The sequence below is a fragment of the Astyanax mexicanus genome, chromosome 22, assembly GCF_023375975.1.
Source record: "Astyanax mexicanus isolate ESR-SI-001 chromosome 22, AstMex3_surface, whole genome shotgun sequence".
Taxonomy (NCBI): Eukaryota; Metazoa; Chordata; class Actinopteri; order Characiformes; family Acestrorhamphidae; genus Astyanax; species Astyanax mexicanus.
In genome coordinates, this window is record NC_064429.1 from 13,078,014 (window position 1) to 13,100,313 (window position 22,300).

General features: G+C 38.7%; 2 protein-coding genes across 3 annotated transcripts in view; one reads left to right on the forward strand and one right to left on the reverse strand.

Moving 5' to 3' along the window:
* Positions 1-22,300, forward strand: part of LOC103036679 (tetratricopeptide repeat protein 28) — a 203,933-nt gene that overhangs the window by 170,868 nt on the left and 10,765 nt on the right. For both annotated transcript variants that reach the window (XM_022664890.2, XM_022664891.2), the window contains exons 11-17: positions 698-916; positions 5,824-6,013; positions 9,891-10,016; positions 12,210-12,354; positions 13,964-14,143; positions 15,159-15,646; positions 21,234-21,481. In XM_022664890.2, coding sequence (XP_022520611.2) covers positions 698-916; positions 5,824-6,013; positions 9,891-10,016; positions 12,210-12,354; positions 13,964-14,143; positions 15,159-15,646; positions 21,234-21,481 — 1,596 coding nt within the window. The remainder of the gene's footprint in view (positions 1-697; positions 917-5,823; positions 6,014-9,890; positions 10,017-12,209; positions 12,355-13,963; positions 14,144-15,158; positions 15,647-21,233; positions 21,482-22,300) is intronic.
* Positions 18,920-20,892, reverse strand: LOC111196150 (putative nuclease HARBI1). Its single transcript, XM_022685291.2, has 2 exons — positions 20,557-20,892; positions 18,920-20,090 (listed from the first exon to the last, which is right to left on the reverse strand). Exons 1-2 carry the CDS (start codon positions 20,689-20,691, stop codon positions 19,062-19,064), a joined length of 1,164 nt encoding a protein of 387 aa, XP_022541012.2. The 5' UTR covers positions 20,692-20,892; the 3' UTR covers positions 18,920-19,061.

A 22,300-nucleotide genomic window follows, 5' to 3' on the forward strand; every position in this document is an offset into this window, starting at 1 on the left:
ATATAGGAAAACTAAAATAATTCATTCATTTCAGGAATATAGTATAATAGTATAACAGAATAATCAATGTGGCAAAATAAATAATATAGCATAAAATAATATAATGCAGCAAATAATATTGCAGAATATTTAGTGAATGCATATAAACTGCAAACTAAAACAGTTATACAATAAATACACCTAAAGCTTCACAGTAAATAATAGACTACTTTTAAGACAGAACATCTCTATTATTACGATATGGATTTTAATATCATGATATTTCTGTGTCACGATATATTGTATACGATATAAAATTGCCCACCCCTACTTTATAGTGCAAAACATATGGTATAAACAATTAACTGACACAGTAGATGAATTTAAAAAGATCTTACACAACTTGTGCATGTTCCACCAAAGTTACATAGTACAGTTGCTCACATGGCAAAGATGCTGTTTTCCCTATTAAAATTAAGTGCAGCATTAATATTGTTATTTAAGCTCAAATGTTATATAATGATACTTTAATAGGATGATCTCCCTTTTCTTTTCCTCCTCATTCTTTCTTTGTCGTTTTCATTCTTTCTCTAATATAAATTGTTGATAGTAGCTGTCTTAGAGAAAGTATTAGTATTTGATAAAGTGTGAGTGAAAGTGGTATAAATGCATACAGTATTATGTCTTATTGATCTCTCTCTCTCTTTCTTGGGCTCAGGTCATCATGATGAAGCTTTAGCGGTAGCAGAGCAAGGTCGGACACGTGCGTTTGCAGATCTGCTGGTGGAGAGGCAGACCGGGCAGCATGAAACAGATCCGTACAGCCCTGCCACAGTGGAGCACATCCTGGACTCAGTCAACAAGCAGAGAGCCCTGGTGCTCTACTTCTCTATGGCTGCTGGCTATCTCTACAGCTGGCTGCTAGCACCTGGTGCAGGTAAGAGTGGGTTATACTTACAGGTGCTGGTCAACGAATTAGAATAATTTGAAATAGTGCAATCATGAAATTCTTTGAATGCATTTTTTGTGCAGAAAGCAAATCAGGTGTTCACCGCACCTGTCCTACTCGTTAGACTAATCACAGAACTCGTTACCTGGAAAAAAATTTGCTCAGCTGAGCTTTCCAAAAGGCCCATTTAGGCCATTTAACTGTGACACTGTTGTTTTATTGAATTAGAATAATGGGGAAACCGTTTCATTGAATTAGAATAATTTTTATTATAATTACAATCATCACTTTCTCAGTATTTTGTGGCTGCCCCCTTGGCTTGTATTGGCTTGGCTTGGCCTGAAGTCTCCGCGGCATCGATTTGACCAGCTTGTCGCAAGTTTCCGCACTCACAGCTTCCCAGGCAGTGGCGATGTTCTGCTTCAGTTGGTCCAGCGTAGTAGGCTTTCTGTCGCGAATTTTCCGCTTGACGATGGCCCAAAGGTTTTCAATGACATTAAGGTCAGGCGAGTTGGCCGGCCATGCCAAAACTTCAAGCTGTTTTTTAGTGAACCAATCTTTGGTCGACTTTGCCGCATGAGCCGGTGCAAGATCCTGTTGAAATATGAAGTCTTCTTCGCCGAACTGTTCCTCAACAGTCGGAATCAGGAACGTTTCCAGAACATCTTGATATACGGCAGCATTGACAGTCTTCTTGAGGAAGCAGAGTTTCCCTACACCTCGAGCGGACATGCATCCCCAGACCATAACGCTCTGGGGAAACTTGACGGATCTTTTCACGCACTCGGGGTTGTAGGTTTCGCCACCACGACGCCAGACACGAGGACCTTGGTCACCGAAGGAGATGCAGAAGCGTGATTCGTCACTGAAGACCACTTTCTGCCAGTCTTCAGCAGTCCACTCGCCGTGTTCTTTGGCCCACTTCAGCCGTTTCTCCATTTGTTTCTTGTTCAGCATCGGTTTTACTGCTGAAACGCGAGATTTGAAGCCGAGTTCGCGCAGACGACGGTAAGTGGTTGATCTGGAGACGTCAGCGCCGGTCTGCTTGTTCCACAAGTCGGTGAGCTCGGAAGTGGACTTGAACCGGTTGCTGACTGCGATCTTTCTCAGCTGCTTGTTGTCGCGAGCAGAAGTTTTTCGGACGCCGGAACAGTTGGTGCGCTTGCTGCAGTTTTTCTTGAGAGCTTTGCAGACGGAAGACTGGCTGATGCCGAGCTGCTCAGCAATTTTAGTTTGGGTCAAGCCTTGTTGGCGAAGGGCTTGAATTTGAGCCACTATTCCGGTTGAGAGGTCGCGCTGCTTACTCATGATTGATTTTACAACTTAGAAATTCTACTCAACCCTGACTTTATACTGCACAGTGAACACTCTTCACAGAAAACAAAAATTCGAGCATTTATTCTAATTCAATTAAACGGTTTCTCCATTATTCTAATTCAATAAAACAACAGTGTCACAGTTAAATGGCCTAAATGGGCCTTTTTGAAAGCTCAGCTGAGCAAATTTTTTTTCCAGGTAACGAGTTCTGTGATTAGTCTAACGAGTAGGACAGGTGCGGTGAACACCTGATTTGCTTTCTGCACAAAAAATGCATTCAAAGAATTTCATGATTGCACTATTTCAAATTATTCTAATTCGTTGACCAGCACCTGTATACCTCAAGACAAATGTGAAGGTTCTTGGGAGGTTGGTGGTTCTTGATGGAATCTTTAATGTAAGGAGTTGTCGAGCTGATTTTATGACCCCATATAAGCTTTAAGCCCAGATAAGTTGAGTTTGGAGATTTTTTAAATAAAGTGTTGCGGCTGTAGTAAACGCAGCACATACCATACTCTTACTCTCAGCACGGAGCAGCAAAGACAGTATAATCTGGCTAATATATCAGATTAAAATGTGCCTTATCAGCAGTTTAGCTGAATTAAAAATAAGGATATTAAGGATAATAAGCTGGGTCTGATCAAGACCAGATCACGTTCTTACCACAAGCGAATAGCTCCAGAAAAAAATCTGTGCGTTGGGCATGAGTAGATTATAGTGGAGGTTGGTGGCATAATTAATTTGCATTCAAAAATAAAAACGTGTTATTGATTTTAAATATAATTAAAATATACACTTCAGTTTCTGTGATTTTGCTATTTATAGGTATGTGTTTGAATAAAATGAAAATTGTTGTTTTATTCTATAAACTACAGACAATATTTATCTCAAATTCCAAATAAAAATATTGTCATTTAGAGCATTTATTTGCAGAAAATGAGAAATGGCTGAAATAACAAAAAAGACGCAGTGCCTCCAGACCTCAAATAATGCAAAGAAAACAAATTCATATTCATAAAGTTTTAAGAGTTCAGAAATCAATATTTGGTGGAATAACCCTGGTTTTTCGTGCATCTTGGCATGTTCTCCTCCACCAGTCTTACACTACTTTTGCATAACTTTATGGCACTCCTGGTGCAAAAATTCAAGTAGTTCAGTTTGGTTTGATGGCTTGTGATCATCCATCTTCCTCTTGATTATATTTCAGAGGTTTTCAGTTTCAGGTCAAATCAAAGAAACTAAAAGATTACAATATTAGATTAAAATGATACTTTTATTGAGAAAAAACTGTACACTTGAAAGGAACCCTTCGCTGTGAGCATTATCCTTCTGAGAAATGCAGGCTGGATATCCTGCACCATATATCACTAAGCTGTTAGTGTCCCTCGTATCACTACTAAGGGTGCCTGTTGGTTGTATGCAATTCCGTATTACACCAGCAGTTGGAGAAGTGTGTTGCTCCACAGCAAATGCAGGTTTAAATGACCATACTGTTTCTCTCCAATTCTGTTACTCTGATTCTGTCCAATAATGTGTTTCAATAAAGTATTTAAATAAATTGTAGAGTCAGCAATCTGTCACCAAGAGGTACACTACCCAGGGGCAAGACCCAGTGTTTAATCTGACCATACTGGTAATGATTCACACACCTGCCTAAAACATAACTGCATGCAGAGCTTTGCAGCAATCTGAGGTGTGTTATTTATTTAGTAAATGAGTGTGTTTTTAACGCTTTCCTCTAAAATAGTGCTGTTTATATAAGCCCTCTTATGCTTAATGGTGCCTGATATTGAACAAACCATTCTAAAACCCCAAAGTGCTTTGCAGTCTGTGCACACTCACACTTTCTCTAACACACACACACACATGCACACACACCCTCTGCAGCTGCTTCCCAGGGGGTATGCAAAGAACTGAAAAGAGACTTGATAGAGCCACCTGCCATTCCTGGGTTGGTTAAATTAGGTTAGCATCACTGCTTCCATGTTACACAACCCATTTCCTGTGCGCTGTATGTTTGTATGTGTGTGTGTCTGCCTGCATTTTTATGTATGTATATTTCTGTAAGTTTGTGCTTATTTCTGTGCTTTGCTTGTGAGGCACAGAATTTAGAGCGATATTTTTTTTTTTAGCTCTCAATTCTCATTTGTCAAATAAATATTTCTAATCTTTCTGCATTAGCACTCACGAAAATAAAATAACATACATTTTAGCTTTTTACAGTCAGCATTATTCCTGTCAGACAAATGCCTTGTATCTCCATTGTTGTTGTTTGTTTATACCACTGCACACATTTATACCCTTTCAGGACACAGCCCTGGAAAAAAAATTAAGAGACCACTTCAGTTTCTAAATCAGTTTCTCTGATTTTGCTATTTATAGGTTTATGTTTGAGTAAAAAGAACATTGTTGTTTTATTCTATAAACTACAGACATTTCTCACAAATGCCAAATAAAAATATTGTCATTTAGAGCATTTATTTGCAGAAAATGAGAAATGTCTGAAATAATAAAAAAAGATGCAAAGCTTTCAGACCTCAAATAATGCAAATAAAACACATTCATAAAGTTTTAAGATTTCAGAAATCAATATTTGGTGGAATAACCCTGGATTTTAATCACAGTTTTCATGCATCTTGGCATCATGTTCTCCTCCACCAGTCTTACACACTGCTTTTGGATAACTTCATGCTGCTTTACTCCTGGTGCAAAAATTCAAGCAGTTCAGCTTTTCAGGTTTAATGGCTTGTGATCATCCATCTTCCTCTTGATTATATTCCACAGGTTTTCAATTTGATAAAATCAAAGAAACTCATAATGTATAAGTGTTTTTATAAAAAAAAAAGAGACAGTGGCTCCTATTACTACTAGTGATAGGAGTAGTCCTAATGAGTGGGTTGGGTAATTGGCTGTGTAAACTGGGGAGAAAATGAGTTAAAATAATGAAATAAAATTATTTAAAAATAAAATTCCTTTCTGAAAAGCCTAGTGACAGTTTCTACCAACATAGTAGGAAAGGAAGGAACGCTTGAAGACATGACCTCAATTTTACATTTTAATAAGATGCAGAGAAAGTTATTTAAATTAAGTAGAAAGATTTGCTTCCATTATTATCATCACCCTTTTTATCAACAGTCCTGCCCCTGAAATTCATATGTATGAGGCAGACAATTGCAAATTTAGTTTTGTACGCCAGTTTCACAGCCAAAATGAATCTGAAATTGGTGCAGAAGGCTTTAGTACATTTGGCCTCCCCTTTGTGCAGCTTCTCCTCGGCTCCCTCATTTTCAGAACCCCGCCCCCATCTGCTCCCCAAGGCAGATGGCATGCTCTAAGCTGCAATTATGTTTTATTAACTCCTGATTGTTTTATTCATTTAGTTCAGCAGATGCTTCCATACAGGGTTACTCTCTGTCATGCTCTGTGTTTACATTCAGCATAGTGTGGGCACTCGTGTGAGTGTGTGTGTGTGTGTGTGTGTCTGTGTGTGAGTGTGTGTGTAAGTGAAGTGTAAAAACAGTTTTCAGTTACCGTGTGAAATATATGCCTGTGTTCACTAAATGAAGTCTCCTCCTCAGGTATTGTGAAATTCCATGAGGTGTATCTGGGTGAGGGCGTGTCAGAAGGAGATCCAGACTTCCAGGAGGGACGAGGAGGAGCAGGAGGAGAAGGTGGAGGAGCTGGGGGTATAGGAGCTGGAGTCACTTCGCTGGAGCAGTATATCTGCAGTGCTCGAGAGGCTCTGGGAGTGGAATCGTTCTACAGCAGGTACAGCTTATACACACCTCCCAGTACACCCAATCAGCTCCCTGCTCAGTATCACTTTAATCAGGTTTTAGTTTAACAGAATGATTATCTGAAACCATTTAATGTTCTACATTTCTGCAAAAAATGTGACATAAAACATTATCATATATTCACACCCAAAATTAGATCAGGAGAAGCAAATCAATCACATTACTTTCTGGACATGAACTACCCACGTCTGTGTGTTTACATAGGATCTCCGGTGGATTTTGCATTTTACAGAGACTATAAGACTAGGTCAGTGGCTGAACTGCTCTTAGCAGGGCATTTCACATGTTGTAAAGTAACATATGACATTGCAAAGACTGATTGCAAATAATTTGAAAACGTTTATAACTTTATTATTTTTAAACAAACATAAACATATTAATCCACCTTGAGATTCAGCTCATAGACACATCTCCAGACATTTTACTTTAGAATTTGCTGGAACAAATTACAATTCATTGATCCATCAACAATGGTCAGCTAACTTAACTCAAATGTAGCACAACAGGCCCAAACCATTAATATTATCACTACTGTGTTTTACTGAGATATGGATTGTATACTATAATCCAGTGTTTTCCTTTCTCCAAACATGATCACATTCAAATCAGAAAACTCTATTGTGGCCTCATCCATTTACAAAACATTGTCCATGTTCTATTTAAGCTTTAGCAAACTGCAGATGGAAGTTAATTGCAGAATAATTCTTGACCTTGATAACTGAGCTTATATTGCAATTATAAATCATAATGAACACATTTCAATATTTAAATGTATTTATCTTATTTAAATTTCAACACAAGTCATGTAGTTTCAGGGAGTCTGAAATAGTGGAAGATGAATGAGTAGGAGACCATTTATATTTCCCCTTAATCTTCTGCACCTGGCTCCTCCTACAGTTGGGAAGTGTAATTCATGCCTTTAGCCACCACTAAAGACATACTTGCAATACAAACATGCATTTCTGGACAAGCTGAGAGATGCACAACCATCGCTGAAAGTAAAAAAAAAAAAAAAAAAACAAGTAGACAGAGAGTGTATGACAGTAAATGTATGACTCAAGGTTATGCAGTGTGCCTGTTAACAAATCCCCACCTACTTCAATAAGTTCTATAGTGCAGTTAGCAGTGTGCAGAGCCCTGAGCAGGAACCATAGCGAATTATGCTATTTTCTTTATTATAAATCAAGTTGTTTTAAATGTAGTGGACAAAAGCAGCTCAAGTATTAATAATGTCTCCTGTTTGAAATATATTATACTGCAGTACTGAGCACTAAACTTCCAAGCTAATCACTATATTTAGATGTTTAGATCACTGGTATGCAGTTGCATGATCTCTCAGGACTGTGGGGTGTACATTCAGTATAGTGTTTAGAAAAGGTCTGTAGTCCTGTAGAAGTGAGTTCCCTGCTAGCCGCCCTGTTCTGTTTCTGCTGTGTGAAAGACCACTAAGCAGCAGATTTACTGCAAATTGCCCGCAAATTTGTTTAGAAATTAATTTGCGAATTTGGCCTGAGCGCAGCGTTTAAGCTTCACCTCATTTCACTCTGCACTTTCTGCAGACACTTCCACTCGAACAGGTTCATTTGAAACGGATAATGGGCAAAGCGGCGCCTGGTAATGGCCACATCAGACACGCGTGAGCCTGCACACACACACACACACTGCACTCTGCACACACACACAATACATGGTTCATGGCAGTGTGTGAAGAAAGGCGTGGAAATGTGTGTGTGTGTGTGTGTGTGTGTATGTGTGTGAGCGGAAAGCATGTGTTAACTGCTGAGCCATCCATTTTATATTTTGATGGCTGCGTGAATCTGATGAAAGAGAGAAAGTGAGAGAGAATGTGAAAGAGAGAGAGAGAGCGTATATGCATGTAATAAGATGCTGAGGCATCCATTTTATATTTCTGATGGCTGGATGGATCTGATGAGAGAATAAGAGAGCAAGAGCAATACTGCATGTGTGTGTGTATGTGTGTGAGAGAGAGAGAGAGAGAGAGAGAGAGAGAGAGAGAGAGAGAGAGAGAGAGAGAGAGAGAGAGAGAGAGAGAGAGAGAGAGAGAGAGAGAGAGAGAGAGAGAGAGAGAGAGAGAGAGAGAGAGAGAGAGAGAGATTTTAAATTCTGGTTCCAGTGGCGGGGATTACACAGTGTAGTAAGTGAAGTATCGGCGGTCGCAGAGAGCTGAGATCCCCTGCTGACTAGCTTAGATCTAAACCTCTGTGTGAAGGGAAGCATTTGATTCAGCTCTCATCCTCTGAGACGCTCCAACTAGAGATAGAGAGAAAAGAGAGAGGGAGAAAGAGAAAAAAAGGGTCACACACTCTAATATTTGGTTGAACCGCCTTTATCTTTGATTGCAGCATGCATTCACTGTAGCATTGCTTCAATAATCTTCTGCAATGTCACAAGATTTATTTCAATCCAGTGTTGCATTAATTTTTCACCAAGATCTTGCAGCAGCATTGATGATGGTAGAGTCTGACCACTGCACAAAGTCTCCTCCAGCACATCCCAAAGATTCTCAATGAAGTTAAGATCTGGACTCTGTGGTGAACTCTCTCTCAATCCATGTGTGAAAATGATGATCTCATGCTCCCTGAATCACTCTTTCACAATTCCAGACCCATGAATCCTGATATTGTTATCTTGGAATATGCTCGTGATCATCAGGGAAGAAAAAATCCATTGATGGAATAACCTGGTCTATATTCAGTATATTCAGGTAGTCAGCTGACCTCATTCTTTCAGCACATACCGTTGCTGAACCTAAACCTGCAAACCAACTGCAGCATCAACCCCACATCATTTCCTTACTTTAATCCAGGTAGAGATTTTTTGGCCAGGCAGCGTATATTGGACAATCCTTCCATTGTTAAGATTTAAGTTTATTAAATTGCCAAGCTTTAATTGACCCCTGAAAGTATAGATAACGCTGACATTAGAAATGGCTGTACTTTTCTGCAATAATGCTGTCATCAGAGAAGTGTACTCACAACCCTATACCATGATGGACGCTGGTTTGTGGAGTGTGGCTGTTTGTTGCTGATAACAGTCTGGATGGTCCTTGTCATCTTCAGACCATCACAATGTTCATATTTTATACACATTCATCCTGTGTTCCCAGGGTGGAAATCAAAGAGCAATGTGTCTTCAGTGTAATAAAGTAATAAAGTAAAAAAGAAGTAAAATAGAATTACACTTTCCACCTGCAGAGGGAGGATAAAATAATAATAATTTATTATTTAAATTTTTATTCTTCTTCTTTCTACAACCATGGCAAAATAACAAGCTAGAGCGCTAACAAGCTAATAGCTTAAAACTAGCACTCGAGCTGAACACACACCGAGTTCTCTCTACTTCACACACACACACACACACACACACACACACACACACACACACACACACCCTGTGCTCTCCTCTTTACCTCACACATACATACAGCGAGTACCTTCTTCTGCTCCTCACACACACACACACACACGCCCCATGCTCTGAAGGAGGAGAGAGATGTGTGTTTTCTAGCTGGAAACACAGACACTATTCTGAGTTTGTATCAGATAAAGATGATCAGTATCAAGGGTGGTTGATCACTCTGTGCTGGTGACAAAGTGCTTAAAAGTATCTTGCAAGTAACTTAGTTACTTTTAAAATTAAGTAATCCAAAAAGTAAAGCTGTAATCAGTAATCGGATTACTTCTTTAAAGTAACTTTGCTATCACTGATCAAAACACCATATATGTCATATATGTTTTTACTGTACTGTAGAGTGTAGTGGAGAAATGTTTACACCTCTCTTTTTTTCTCTCCCTCTCTTTCTCTCACTGCTCCACCCCCTTTCTCAGAGGATGCTCTGGAAGTGAAACTGCGAGTGAAGCTGGAGATCTGTTAGACCAGCAGTTTGAAGAGCTTAATAACAAAATGAACTCTGGCTTTCTGCGTATGGTGTCCAGAAACAACATATTTAACAGGTAAGGACCCTCCACACACCTAGGGCTGGGGCAACCAAACAAATTTAAAAAATATATAAATTAAACGAATTAAGCATTTACAAACCACTTTAGAATAACTGAAAAATTGATATTGATAGATTAATCGAATCATAAAAAAAATGTTAAATTAATATATTACATTTATAATTGGGTACAGTCCTATAAAGAGTCTATAAGGAGTTTGTGTGTGAGTGTGAGAATGAGAGTGTGACGGCGTGTGGTGTGGATGTCCCTCTCATATATGTATCACTCTCTATGAGTCCTGTTAATATATAAGACACTAAGTCTCTCAAGTCTACTTAAACTAATGTAAATGCTAATCCCTCATAATGGGTGTGCATTAAAATAATCCCTTATTCTTAATGACTGGGACAATTATCATAACCACAGCTTATTGTGTATAATATGATGATTTGTACATGTGAAAAATAAACTGCATTTGAATATATAAAAAAAACGTGTATTTACCATTAGTTTTAACCCTAATATTTGTATACATACAGCTCTGGAAAAAATAAGAGACCAAATAAAAATGATGATTTTCTTTGATTTTACTAAATTGAAACCCTCTGGAATATAATCAAGAGGAAGATGGATGATCACAAGCCATCAAACCAAACTGAACTGCTTGAATTTTTGCACCAAGAGTGGCATAAGGTTATCCAAAAGCAGTGTGTAAGACTGGTGGAGGAGAACATGCCAAGATGCATGAAAACTTTATGAATATGAACTTGTTTTCTTTGCATTATTTGAGGTCTGAAAGCTCTGCATCTTTTTTTGTTATTTCAGACATTTCTAATTTTCTGCAAATAAATGCTCCAAATGACAATACTTTTATTTGGAATTTGGGAGAAATGTTGTCCGTAGTTTATAGAATTAAACAACAATGTTCATTTTACTCAAACATAAACCTATAAATAGCAAAATCAACTGATTCAGAAACTGAAGTGCTCTCTTAATTTTTTCCAGAGCTGTAGATGGTTTATTATAGTTAATCAAGTAGCTAGTTAATAGTTAATCATGACCTGTAGTTAATAATATCTGAGTTTACAAGCTGATTATTCAAGGCAGACAGATCAAAGGATTTTAAGAGATTTTCCACAAGATCCTAAAGAAATAGATAGGCTTAGTCTGAGGGAAATGCCGAAATGTACAGGTATCCTATTAGCTCAACACTGCCCTCTTGAGGTCACACTGTGTTAAAACGAGGTATCTACACTGCCTGGCCAAAATAATTTCTCCACCTGGATTTAAGTAAGTAAATGATGTGGGGTTGATGCTGCAGTTGGTCTGCAGGTTTAGGTTCAGCAACAGTGTGTACTGAAAGAATGAGGTCAGCTGACTACCTGAATATACTGAATATAGACCAAGTTATTCCATCAATGGATTTTTTTTCTTCCTTGATGGATTACACGGCCATATTCCAAGATAACAATGCCAGGATTCAACTTTTTTTGTGGCCAGGCAGTGTATTTTACTGGTGAAAAAACTGATCATATCTTAAATCAGATTTATTTGTAAGACAAAAAATCAACAACACAGAAAACAACTGTAGGCAAGCCAAAGTGACTGTGGCAAGAAAATCTCCTTCAACCCTGGATTAAGAATATAGTTAATCATACAGTAGAGCAGTAGATCTAACCAGAAACAATCCTAATTCAAAACTTTACAATTACCTTTTAACATTTTAACAGCCACAAACTGTAGAGCATTTCTAGTTGGCTGTATTACTATTTTTAAAATGACTAAATGTAGACAAAAAAGTAATAAGACTAAACAACTGTGCAATATTTAGACCCTATAGGCTTTATTACAGGTTTACACACAAATACTGGTACTTGAGGCACAATGAGCCCTAAATCTAACTCATGTACCAACTCCTTAAACCAATTATGCTAAACTACAAGCTCAATTCCTGCTTTACACTCAAATTGCAGCTCTGAAACACATTTTTTTAAAACACTACACACAGTGAAAATCAGTTTTTCACAAGGAAAACACTTTTGTTCAAAATCTAAGGTTAATTACCCTAATATACACAATGATCCGTCATATGGGCAAACATCTTTCACACAGATTTATAATTATAATGCCAACCAGTGATTTAGACAAAAAAGGAAAAAATATATATATTTAGGAAGGTGGCGATGTTATATGCTATGTCTCCTGCAGGAGTTGCCAGAGTATGACCAGCCTTTTCAGTAACCCGATGACTCCAGTCAAAGATGGTCGTTCCACACCCCATTGCCCCGGCGGTGCTCTGAACAAGCCTCCACTGCGTGCCCTCTACGACCTCCTCATTGCTCCAATGGAAGGGGTGAGTGCTGGACTCTTTCTGAAAGATAAATGCTCCCATTATTTCCACCATTCCTCTTCATTAGTGAACACTTCCAGATTTTACCCTCACACAGATGTCCACATTTGTTCCTCTTGTGAATGCTGAGGCAACAATATGTGTCTCTTCAGGATGCATTTCATAATGCAGTATGACTCAGTATTTCCAATAAGTTTTGAGAAGTTACATTCTTTTTTTATTTCCTAATAAAGAATTGTATTAAATCACAATTCAGTTAATGTGTGCAGTTCTGTGTATATATACTTACTGACAAAAAACATACAAATAAGGAACTGATGAAATGGATTAAAGCTGTGTATTTGTAAATGTAATGCAAGTAAATTATTTATTACAACATTATAGCAAAATAACAAGTTTACTGGTGAAAACTGTACGGTTGTAAGGAGGCTTTTGTACCCTGTTGGGTGCCTTTAATCTGGATACAAGATGGAATACAACTGGGCTTTTGAGGTTTATAGGTTCCAAATGGTATCTGTGGCCAAAGGTGTTGCTGCTGGGCCTGTAGATCCTGCAATCTCATAGGTTGTCAAAGCTGGTGTTCTCAAAGATTTCATAAATTCTAGATTCTCATAAATTCTAGATTGGATAGGCAATAAATCAAGCTGGATTGTGACGGACACTCACTCAATCTGGCACTCATCATAAGGCCTTCATACTTTAACTTACAGCCAAACACTCTTCCTTAAGCGACCAAGACACATGGAGCCTGTTTTTAATGGAAGCAGTGTAAATCTGGGAAAACAGAGAAAAGGAAACATGGCTTTAAGTTCCAACTTATAAAGATAAAAACCACTCATCATATACAGCAAAGATAATAACAACTCAAATAGGCTCTGGGCTTGATACACCACACTACAGTCCAGTTGAAGCCACCACAAACACCACAACAGGAAAGCTAACACCAGCTGACTAGCATGACTGCCCAGATGCTATACAACAAACAATGCTCTAAAAACTAAACGTCCATCAAAAATAAGACACAAACAGTCTAAAAAAACATCCAATAAACAAATTAACCAATGCTTTGACCGATGCTTACATGATCCTCCATGAAAAGCCAGAAAGCTGCCCAGTATATCTGCAGGAACTGCACCACTAGTGGGGGCTAAAGCAAACGCTAAGCATTAGTTAGAATAATGACAATTAAATGTTACAACCATACCATACTATACAGTCAAATAATGCGTCCCCTCTCAAAGTCTGTCAACTGTGCAATATGTCCCCGTCTAGTGTGTTGTTGAAGCAATGTCTAGCAGTCAATGATTTCTCACCAAGAGGTACACTACACAGAAGTAGCTTCTGAGAGCATTTTTATAGGACTGCAGTGGAAGCAATTATACCCTCCTGTGGCAAGAGTCTGTGTCTACTCAACCACACTTATAATCATTTACATATCTGCCTGAGACATAACTGCATGCAGCATTTTGTACTAATCCATGGTGTCAGTGATTGTTTGTTGAGGATTTTTCTTCATTAATTCTAATGAATAGATTTCAATGTCTAAATTCCATGTTAATTGTTTCATTCCGCTCTGCGCTGCTACATCTCTCTCTCTCTCTGTCACTTTCAGGGTCTGATGCACTCTAGTGGTCCGGTTGGCAGGCACAGGCAGCTTGTGTTGGTTCTGGAAGGGGAGTTATATCTCATTCCCTTTGCTTTGCTGAAAGGCAGCTCATCCAATGAATATCTGTACGAACGCTTCAGTCTGCTGGCTGTACCCTCTCTGCGCAGCCTCGCATCTAACACCAAGGTGAGATTAAATCTGTGACTCTTCATAGTAATAACAAATAATACCTAGAAAGCTTGAGTCAGTTGCTGCTGACTCAATGTTGCCTTAATCTGCTTGTTAAAAATATCATAAAAAATAAATAATGATTACAAATGGGTGATTTATAAGAATGTTTGGAACTGTATGCACAGAAGTCACTGAGATATGGATCTCCAGTTGCACAACAAAATTAATTATTTTAATGTTAAATATAATGGTCTTCAAAAAAACACTTCTCTCTATGGTCCTTTCGAATGAGACCACAGTGTTAAATGTTTTCCCCCAGTATTTTCCATATAAATACTCAGTCTCACAAAGTCTAACAAATTAGCTAGGCATTTTGCCAGTTCATTTGCAATACCAATGAGGCACTGCACTGCTTTAGAGTGTGTTGGGTTGGGCATATTAATGGCAGCCTGTACCTTCTCAAGGTCAGTGTATGCAGTCAATATGCACAGCACTGGAAAAAAATAAGAGTCCACTTAAAAATGATGAGTTTCTTTTGATTTTACCAAATTATAAACCTCTGGAATATAATCAAGAGGAAGATGGATGATTTAAAAGCCATCAAACCAAACTGAACTGCTTGAAATTTGCATCAGGACCGGCATAAAGTTATTCAAAAGCAGTGTGTAAGACTGGTGGAGGAGAACATGCCAAGATGCATGAAAACTGTGATTAAAAATCAGGGTTATTCCACCAAATATTGATTTCTGAACTCTTAAAATGTTATGAATTATCTTGTTTTCCTTGCATTATTTGAGATCTTTTTTGTTATTTCAGCCATTTCTTATTTTCTGCAAATAAATGCTCTAAATTACAATCATTTTATTAGGAATTTGGGAGAAATGTTGTCCGTAATTTATAGAATAAAACAATGTTCATTTTACTCAAACATAAACCTATAAATAGCAAAATCAGAGAAACTGATTCAGAAACTTAAGTTATATGGATATTGAGGGATAAAGAAACCTAATAATAATGCTTTCTTTTCTAGATCAACCTCCGTCGTGCCGGCCCACCCCCCTGCAGTGCGCTAGGCATGGCAGCTGTTGTAGGAAACCCGTGCCTCACCCCTGCTGCTATGGACCGCTGGTTGTGGGGCCCAATGCCCTCTGCTGAAGAGGAGGCCTGCATGGTTTCTGACCTGCTGGGCTGCCAGCCTTTGACGGGTCCGGCCGCCACCAAGGAGCGTGTGATGAGCGCGCTCAGCCAGGCAGAGTGCGCACACTTCGCCACTCATGTCTCCTGGAGACTGGCAGCTCTGGTGCTGGCACCCACCCACCAGGAGGGAAGCAGGGTGGATGGAGGGAGAGGAGGAGTGGCAGGGGGAGGAAGGAGGGCTTCGTATGGAGGTGGATACACAGTACCTGAGGATGAGAGTGATGTGGAGAGCGCATGCGACGCGCCTCCCCTGCAGGAGCTGCTGCTGACCGCAGCAGATATTCTGGATCTGAGGCTGCCTGTCAAGCTAGTGGTGCTGGGGTGAGTTCAGATATTTCCTGTCTACATTTTACATTGATTAAAGGTCTCATTCCATCGTTTCATTCATTTTTTAAATGTCTAGTTGTGGTCTTTAGTATGAATGAATACCATGTGAGCCATTTTTTGGTGATCCAAAATAACACTGCTTTAATCCGGTGAAGGAGTGGGCAGGGAGAAGCGATAGGATTTTGGCTTTTGCTCTTAAAACGATTTAAAATAAAGAAAACACGACACATGAAATCCACATGGTTGGGCACATGCATGTAAACGCGTGTTTCGAAAGCTGTGCACTTCAGTCCAGCACAGTTTTGCGCAGATATTTCCAGTTACAGCTGAATTCATGCTTTTAATCCCAGAAACACACGCTTAGTTTACCTTTAAAAAAAAACATTTAAATGCCTGATTAAAGGGCCGATTACTGTTGTTTTTCTGTTTTCCTCAGGTTTTAAGTACTTGGCATTGACTCAGCACAGACTCAGCTCTTGATTGGTCCGGGTATGAGACATGGGGGTGGGGCTGATGACATCATGGGCCCTGCATTGTTTAATATTGCGATATATATATATATATATATATATATATATATATATATATATATATATATATATATATATATATATATATATATATATATATCGTCAAAAAAAAACATTTGCAGTGTAATTTTTTCCCAATATCATGCAGCCCTAGTCTTTGCAATGTCAAATATTACTTTACAACATGTGCAATGCCCTGCTAAGTGCAGTTCAGCCACTGACCTTAGAGTCTTAGGGTGAATCCCATTTCTCCCCTTGGCCCTACCCCTTACCCCTACCCCTCTGTTTTGCGCGTGCACGTCAAGGGGTAGGGGTGTCCCGATTCCTGTTAGGATTAAGTGGTAGGGGTAAGGGGTAGGGCTAGTTAGCCCTTCAAACGGAGATTTTCCAGACCCACACTTCGTACCGAGGGGTATGAGAATGACTGGCAAGATGGCGGAACAAGCGACCAAAGAAACCCACAAATGTAAGTATTTTCCGTGTTAAAAATTACGATTAGCACTGTATTACCTTAGTTTATTGTGTAGTTTTTATGTTTTATGGCTGAATTCTTCATAACAAGCATAAAAAGTTCGCTAGTAGTTCGTTTCGGTAGCTAGCTAGCTAGCTAACTTTCCCGTTCCACCTTAAATGGTGCAACAGACGGCAGGCGCTACCGCATTTAAGGCGGAACGGAAAAAATAAATCAAATAAAAAATAATCAGAGCTAATTTCAGCTCCCCATCACAGACGAATTAAGGAATGGACAATATTAATTAATTTCTGCACCTCCTGCCCCCTTTCTGAACACATACAATGCCCTAAAGTTAACTAGTTAACCAGCAGCTAGGCTACTGAACTTTAGCGCTCCACTGCTATCATCACATCAGCCCAGCAGGGTCACCTACACACCACCGCTAGTAGCCTGGTCATAAATCAGTGCTATTTATTTATGTATTTATTGTTCATTGACAAACGTCATTGTGATATACCAGTGATTCCTCTGTCACTGAGGACCCATATTCTTGCACATTTTATTGTTTTTGTAACACATTAACTGCTCCAGGACCAGTTTTGGGAACCAGTGTGATATACAATTTCTAGTATATTATGGAGGCTATTTTCAATAAGATTCACCTTTCCTGTCTTGCCCAGCAAATTTAGCATATTTGTTATTTGAAGTATTCAGTTTGTCACCCTAATAACTGTAAAAAAATGGTTTATTTCAGATAAGAATAATTTAAATCACATGTTCTGTCATTCCAGGGACTCCACAAGAAACCAGACACCTCATCTGGTTCCGAGCTGATAATGAGCAGCGATTTCTAAAATCTAGAAGTGCTGCAAAATCACTTTGGGAGTGAGTCAATTGCTTGATTGCTTATATACATATATTTTGTGATCTTGTTATCCATTATGTTAACATTTTTTTTCATATGTTTTATGATACAGGACACTGATCAAAGAGCTAGGCCTTGAGGGCCAAATAACTTCCCAACAAGTGTCCAAAAAGTGGGAAAATCTTAAAAAGAAATACAAGGTAAGCAGATGGTAATCTTGTTGTAACTTAAGAAGATGCATAACTTTCACAACTCAAGGCCTACTGTAAAAGCCATAAAGCATTATTCATAACTCAGATTGCTGAATTATAATTTTATGTTTGTCTGTTTATTTGAGGACCTGAAAACCCCCAAAACAGGATCTGGAACAGATGCCGGTGAAGTAACAGCTGCCACTTGGCAGTTTTTTGAAGATATGCACAAGGTGCTGGGTGGCAGGCCTTCTATTGAACCTCCGGTTGTGGTTGCTTCTTATACAGATCCCACCACAATTCTTATGGTGAAGTATAAATATTACCTACACTTACATTTACCGTGTAATTCATTATAAATTTTTCAATCAACAATGTTAATAATTGTTTGATAGATACATACACACACACACACAAACCACCCAGTTTGTGAATACAATTCTTCCATTTCTTTTTCTCTTTCAGGAACTTGTGGAGCCCACAAGTGCAAACAACTCCCCAAGCACCTCTTCAATGGATGCCAGTACATCCATCACATCTCTCACTTCTCAAAGCCCCCCAACCCCTTCACCCAAAAAGAAGAAAAGGAAGAGCAATGCCATTGTGGATTTTCTAGTACAGGAAAGTGCCAGGGAGCAGAAGCGCCATGAGGAGAGTGAGGCGAAAACAGAGAGGTTCTTGAGCCTGTTTGAGAGACTTGTTGAAAAAATTTAATTTTGTGTTGGCTTGATGGTAATGTGCAATTTATTTACTATTTAATCACACAGGTTCCTGTTTGTGTGATGTTAAACTGTTTGCACTGTGATTGCACTGTTCAGTCATTTAAATTGTAATATGCAGATTTTTTCTGTTTGAATCTCACAGATTCCTCTAGTGAAATGGTTAATTTGTTTACACTGAAATTGCACTAATTACATTCAGTAACCTCATAAGCTTAATGTTCTTGTTGGATAATAACAATACGAACTGAAATGCTGACTGTTTTATTTTTATATATTTTATATATTTTTATATATTTTTTTTATACTTGTTTTGTTAAGCAAAAGTTGGCAAATATAAATGCATTTGCATTTGATGGTAGTGGCCTAATAAAGTGCAATATTGTTTGTAACAGAGATTCTGAGCATTACTAGCCTACCATTTAACAGTATTCCTGAAACAGATGTTTGTATAAAATTATTTATTAGAAAAAATAACATTGGATAAATAACACACCTCATCCTGAGATAAGTTAAAGCAGCATGTGTATTTACATAAAAACATTTAAAAATTCCAAATAACCGTAAAACAGTTTCAACATAACTAACATAAAAAAGCTATACACACACTTGTCAATTTTTGGAGCACAGGCAGCATCCCACATTCCATCCTACATCTCTGCATTGCCTGAGACCAGGGCAGCCAGTCTGTCCCTCGTAGCATTCCCAGAACTCTCGTTATATGCTAGTGGCTCTCGTTGTGGTTGAGGTTCAAATGTGTCCTGTGCAACATCTTCATCTGGCTCCAACATGTCTCCATGATCCAAACATACATTGTGTAAAAAAGCGCAGGACGCAATAACCAGAGGTGCAAATGTCGGCTTTACCTCCAAGGCTCTAAAAAGGGTAGACCTCCATCTAGTCTTCATCATTCCAAAAGCTCTTTCGATTATGCTGCGTCCCTTTGAATGGTAATGATTGAAGCGACTTTGTATTGGTCCATTAACTGGCTGTTTGTAAGGTGTTATTAGGCAGACTGGTGTGTCCAAACAGGGATAGCCACCATCACCCAGAAGGATGTAACCTGAGGGAGGGTAACATCTTGCCTTGTAGAAGCTACTGTTCTTCATGACACGTGTGTCATGCACTGACCCTGGATATCCAATAAAGATATCTAGGAACCGTCCATTGGAATCACATATTGCCTGCATGTTTAGTGAATAGAATCCTTTGTAATTCAAGTAATCTATCTGGTGATGTTGGGGGGGTTTTATCCTGATATGGCTTCCATCTATAGCACCCACAACATTTCTGAATGCACGGGTTCCTGATAGCTGGACAAATCCTTGTCCAACTGCATGAAGCTCTTCTGGTTGTGGAAAAGATATGGCCTGCTTCAGGTTGATCCATATTTTTTGTGCAATTATGTGGACAATGCGGTGGATTGTAGATTTAGGCACATTAAAAACATGTGACACAACCCGATAGGACAGTCCATGAGCCAACCAGTACACATAGATCAGGACTTCCAGCTGATTACCCCAGCCATGGTCATGATCCCTTTGTAGCAGCCTCTGTAGACCATGCATGGCTCTTCTGCTGAGGCGAAAGTCCTGCATTAGCTCAGCCTCTACATTAAACCACAAACGCAGGATGGGCATGTTGTGATTCAGTTTGCAGTAAGACATAGGATGACCATTCTGGAAAAGAAAAAAAAAGCTCATCAGTAATCTTAATTTGAACAGATTGTTTTTTAATTGCAGCAAAGTTAACATTTCATCATCCAAACAAAACATTTATTGCTACAGTACCTGTTTAAGTTATCTCATTAGAAAGTACAGTAAATTAATACAGTAAGCATATAGTGTCCATTAAGAAGGACAACCGATACCAAAGGAGAACTTGACTGTGAAATTGACTTTGTGTGTAGTAAAACCTGATAAAGAGTACTAATTTTGTTAAATAGCTCAAAGTAGCTGCACACTTCATTGGTAGAATTCGGAGAGCCTGACATCTAAACAAAGCACTAAGAACTTTTAAAGTGTACAGGAAGTTTATTAAAATAGTCTGTTTACATCGGGTAGCGATGACTTGCCGGCGCCAGAGAACTAGCATATGTTGCTAGGCTAACTATAATTAATATTGTCTGTCGTCTATCCTACATACCTCAGATTGATTCACCAGCATCATCAGGCGTTGGAGAAACATCCGTTTTCTTACATTTCTCCGATTTGCTGTAGACAAACGCAAAAAGATGCCTACAGCCCAAGCTAGAGAAATCACCACAGCTGAAGACGGCATGATGGAACTCACGTCGCTTGTGTTTACAGAAAACCAGTCGACTCCTGATGACGTACCGGGTGCTTGAAGGGTTGTCCCAATTCCTAGGGGTAGGATTTTACCCCTTCCCCTTGTAACTCCGTTCCAAGGGGAAGGATTACACTCGAAAAGAAGGGGTAGGGGTAAGGGGTAGGGCCAAGGGGAGAAATGGGATTCACCCTTAGAGTGTCTGTAAAACATCAAATCCACCGGAGATCCTATATAAACCTATAGTTACTAACACACAAAGAGGTGGGTAGACCAGGTCCAGAAAGTAACAATCCACCTCGGTGGATTTAAATCATATCACTGATGTGTATTTGCATAAATAACACTGAAACGAACTGTCAGAATATTTTCTTTTAACTATCTACTGCAGACAATGGAGGCTGAGGAACAGTTCCATGTGCAGCATCATAAACAACCTGTTGTATTTCACAAAGAACAAGAAAAAGTGGATTTTAGTGAAAGGAGACCTTTAATACATCAGCATTGACCATAAACTCTTTCTCTTTGTATCACAGTTCGTATCAGGAGTCCAGCAGTAAGGTGACGGCTGATGGTGTTGTGGGACTGACCCGAGCGTTCCTAGCCGCTGGTGCACAGTGTGTGCTGGTGTCTCTGTGGCCAGTTCCTGTAGCTGCGTCCAAAGTCTTCGTCCATGCCTTCTACTCTGCGCTGCTCAACGGAGCTAAAGCCAGTGTAGCTCTTACAGAAGCCATGAAGAGCGTTCAGAGCAACCAGCAGTACTCACATCCTTCTAACTGGGCAGGTAACTGTGACAGAGCCATGTTACTGACTATGTCCACATGGTTCTAGTAGTAGAATTACAGTCATGGCTAAAATTACTAGCACTCTACACTTCTTTCACAAAGTACACCACTACTCTCTGAGGTCTACTGCTGTTAGAACTCTATTGATGTTCATTTTTTGTTTGTTTGCAGCTGAAAAAATCTAGAAAGAATAAAAAAGTCTAAATTTCTTATATGCAGAAAGTTGTCTGCACTTTTAGAAAATTGTAAAAAGTAATTGGATTTTGTCACGTGACATTTCTTTAATTCATACAATCATAGCTGAAAGTGTTGGCACCCTTGAAATTTTTAATACCGTATGTAAATAACTTTAAGCATGTGATGCTTGTTTAAACTCACCTGTGGCAAGTAACAGGTGTTGTCAATATAAAAATACACACTTGAAATCAGAGAAAAAGGAGAGAAATTGACTTAATCTTTGTGTTTATCAAGAAGTTTACAACCCATCTCCCTGGACATGGAAAGAAGATAAAATATTATTATTATTTATATATTATATATTATTAGTATTATTTAGGAGACAATCACTTTTTCATATCGCAATCATACAACTCAGCACAATCACCATTAATATGTATAAAATCAATAAATACATTAATACAAATGTTTAAAAATGAATAGAAAATAGTAAGAAACATCACATATTGAGGAAAAATAGACTATTTGCATTCAAGTTTGAAAAAAAATATATAAATAAATACATACACAGAAACAAAAGAACATACTGTATGTGGATGTTACTCAACATTCCTCATTGGCGCAGGGGGATAAACATGCTA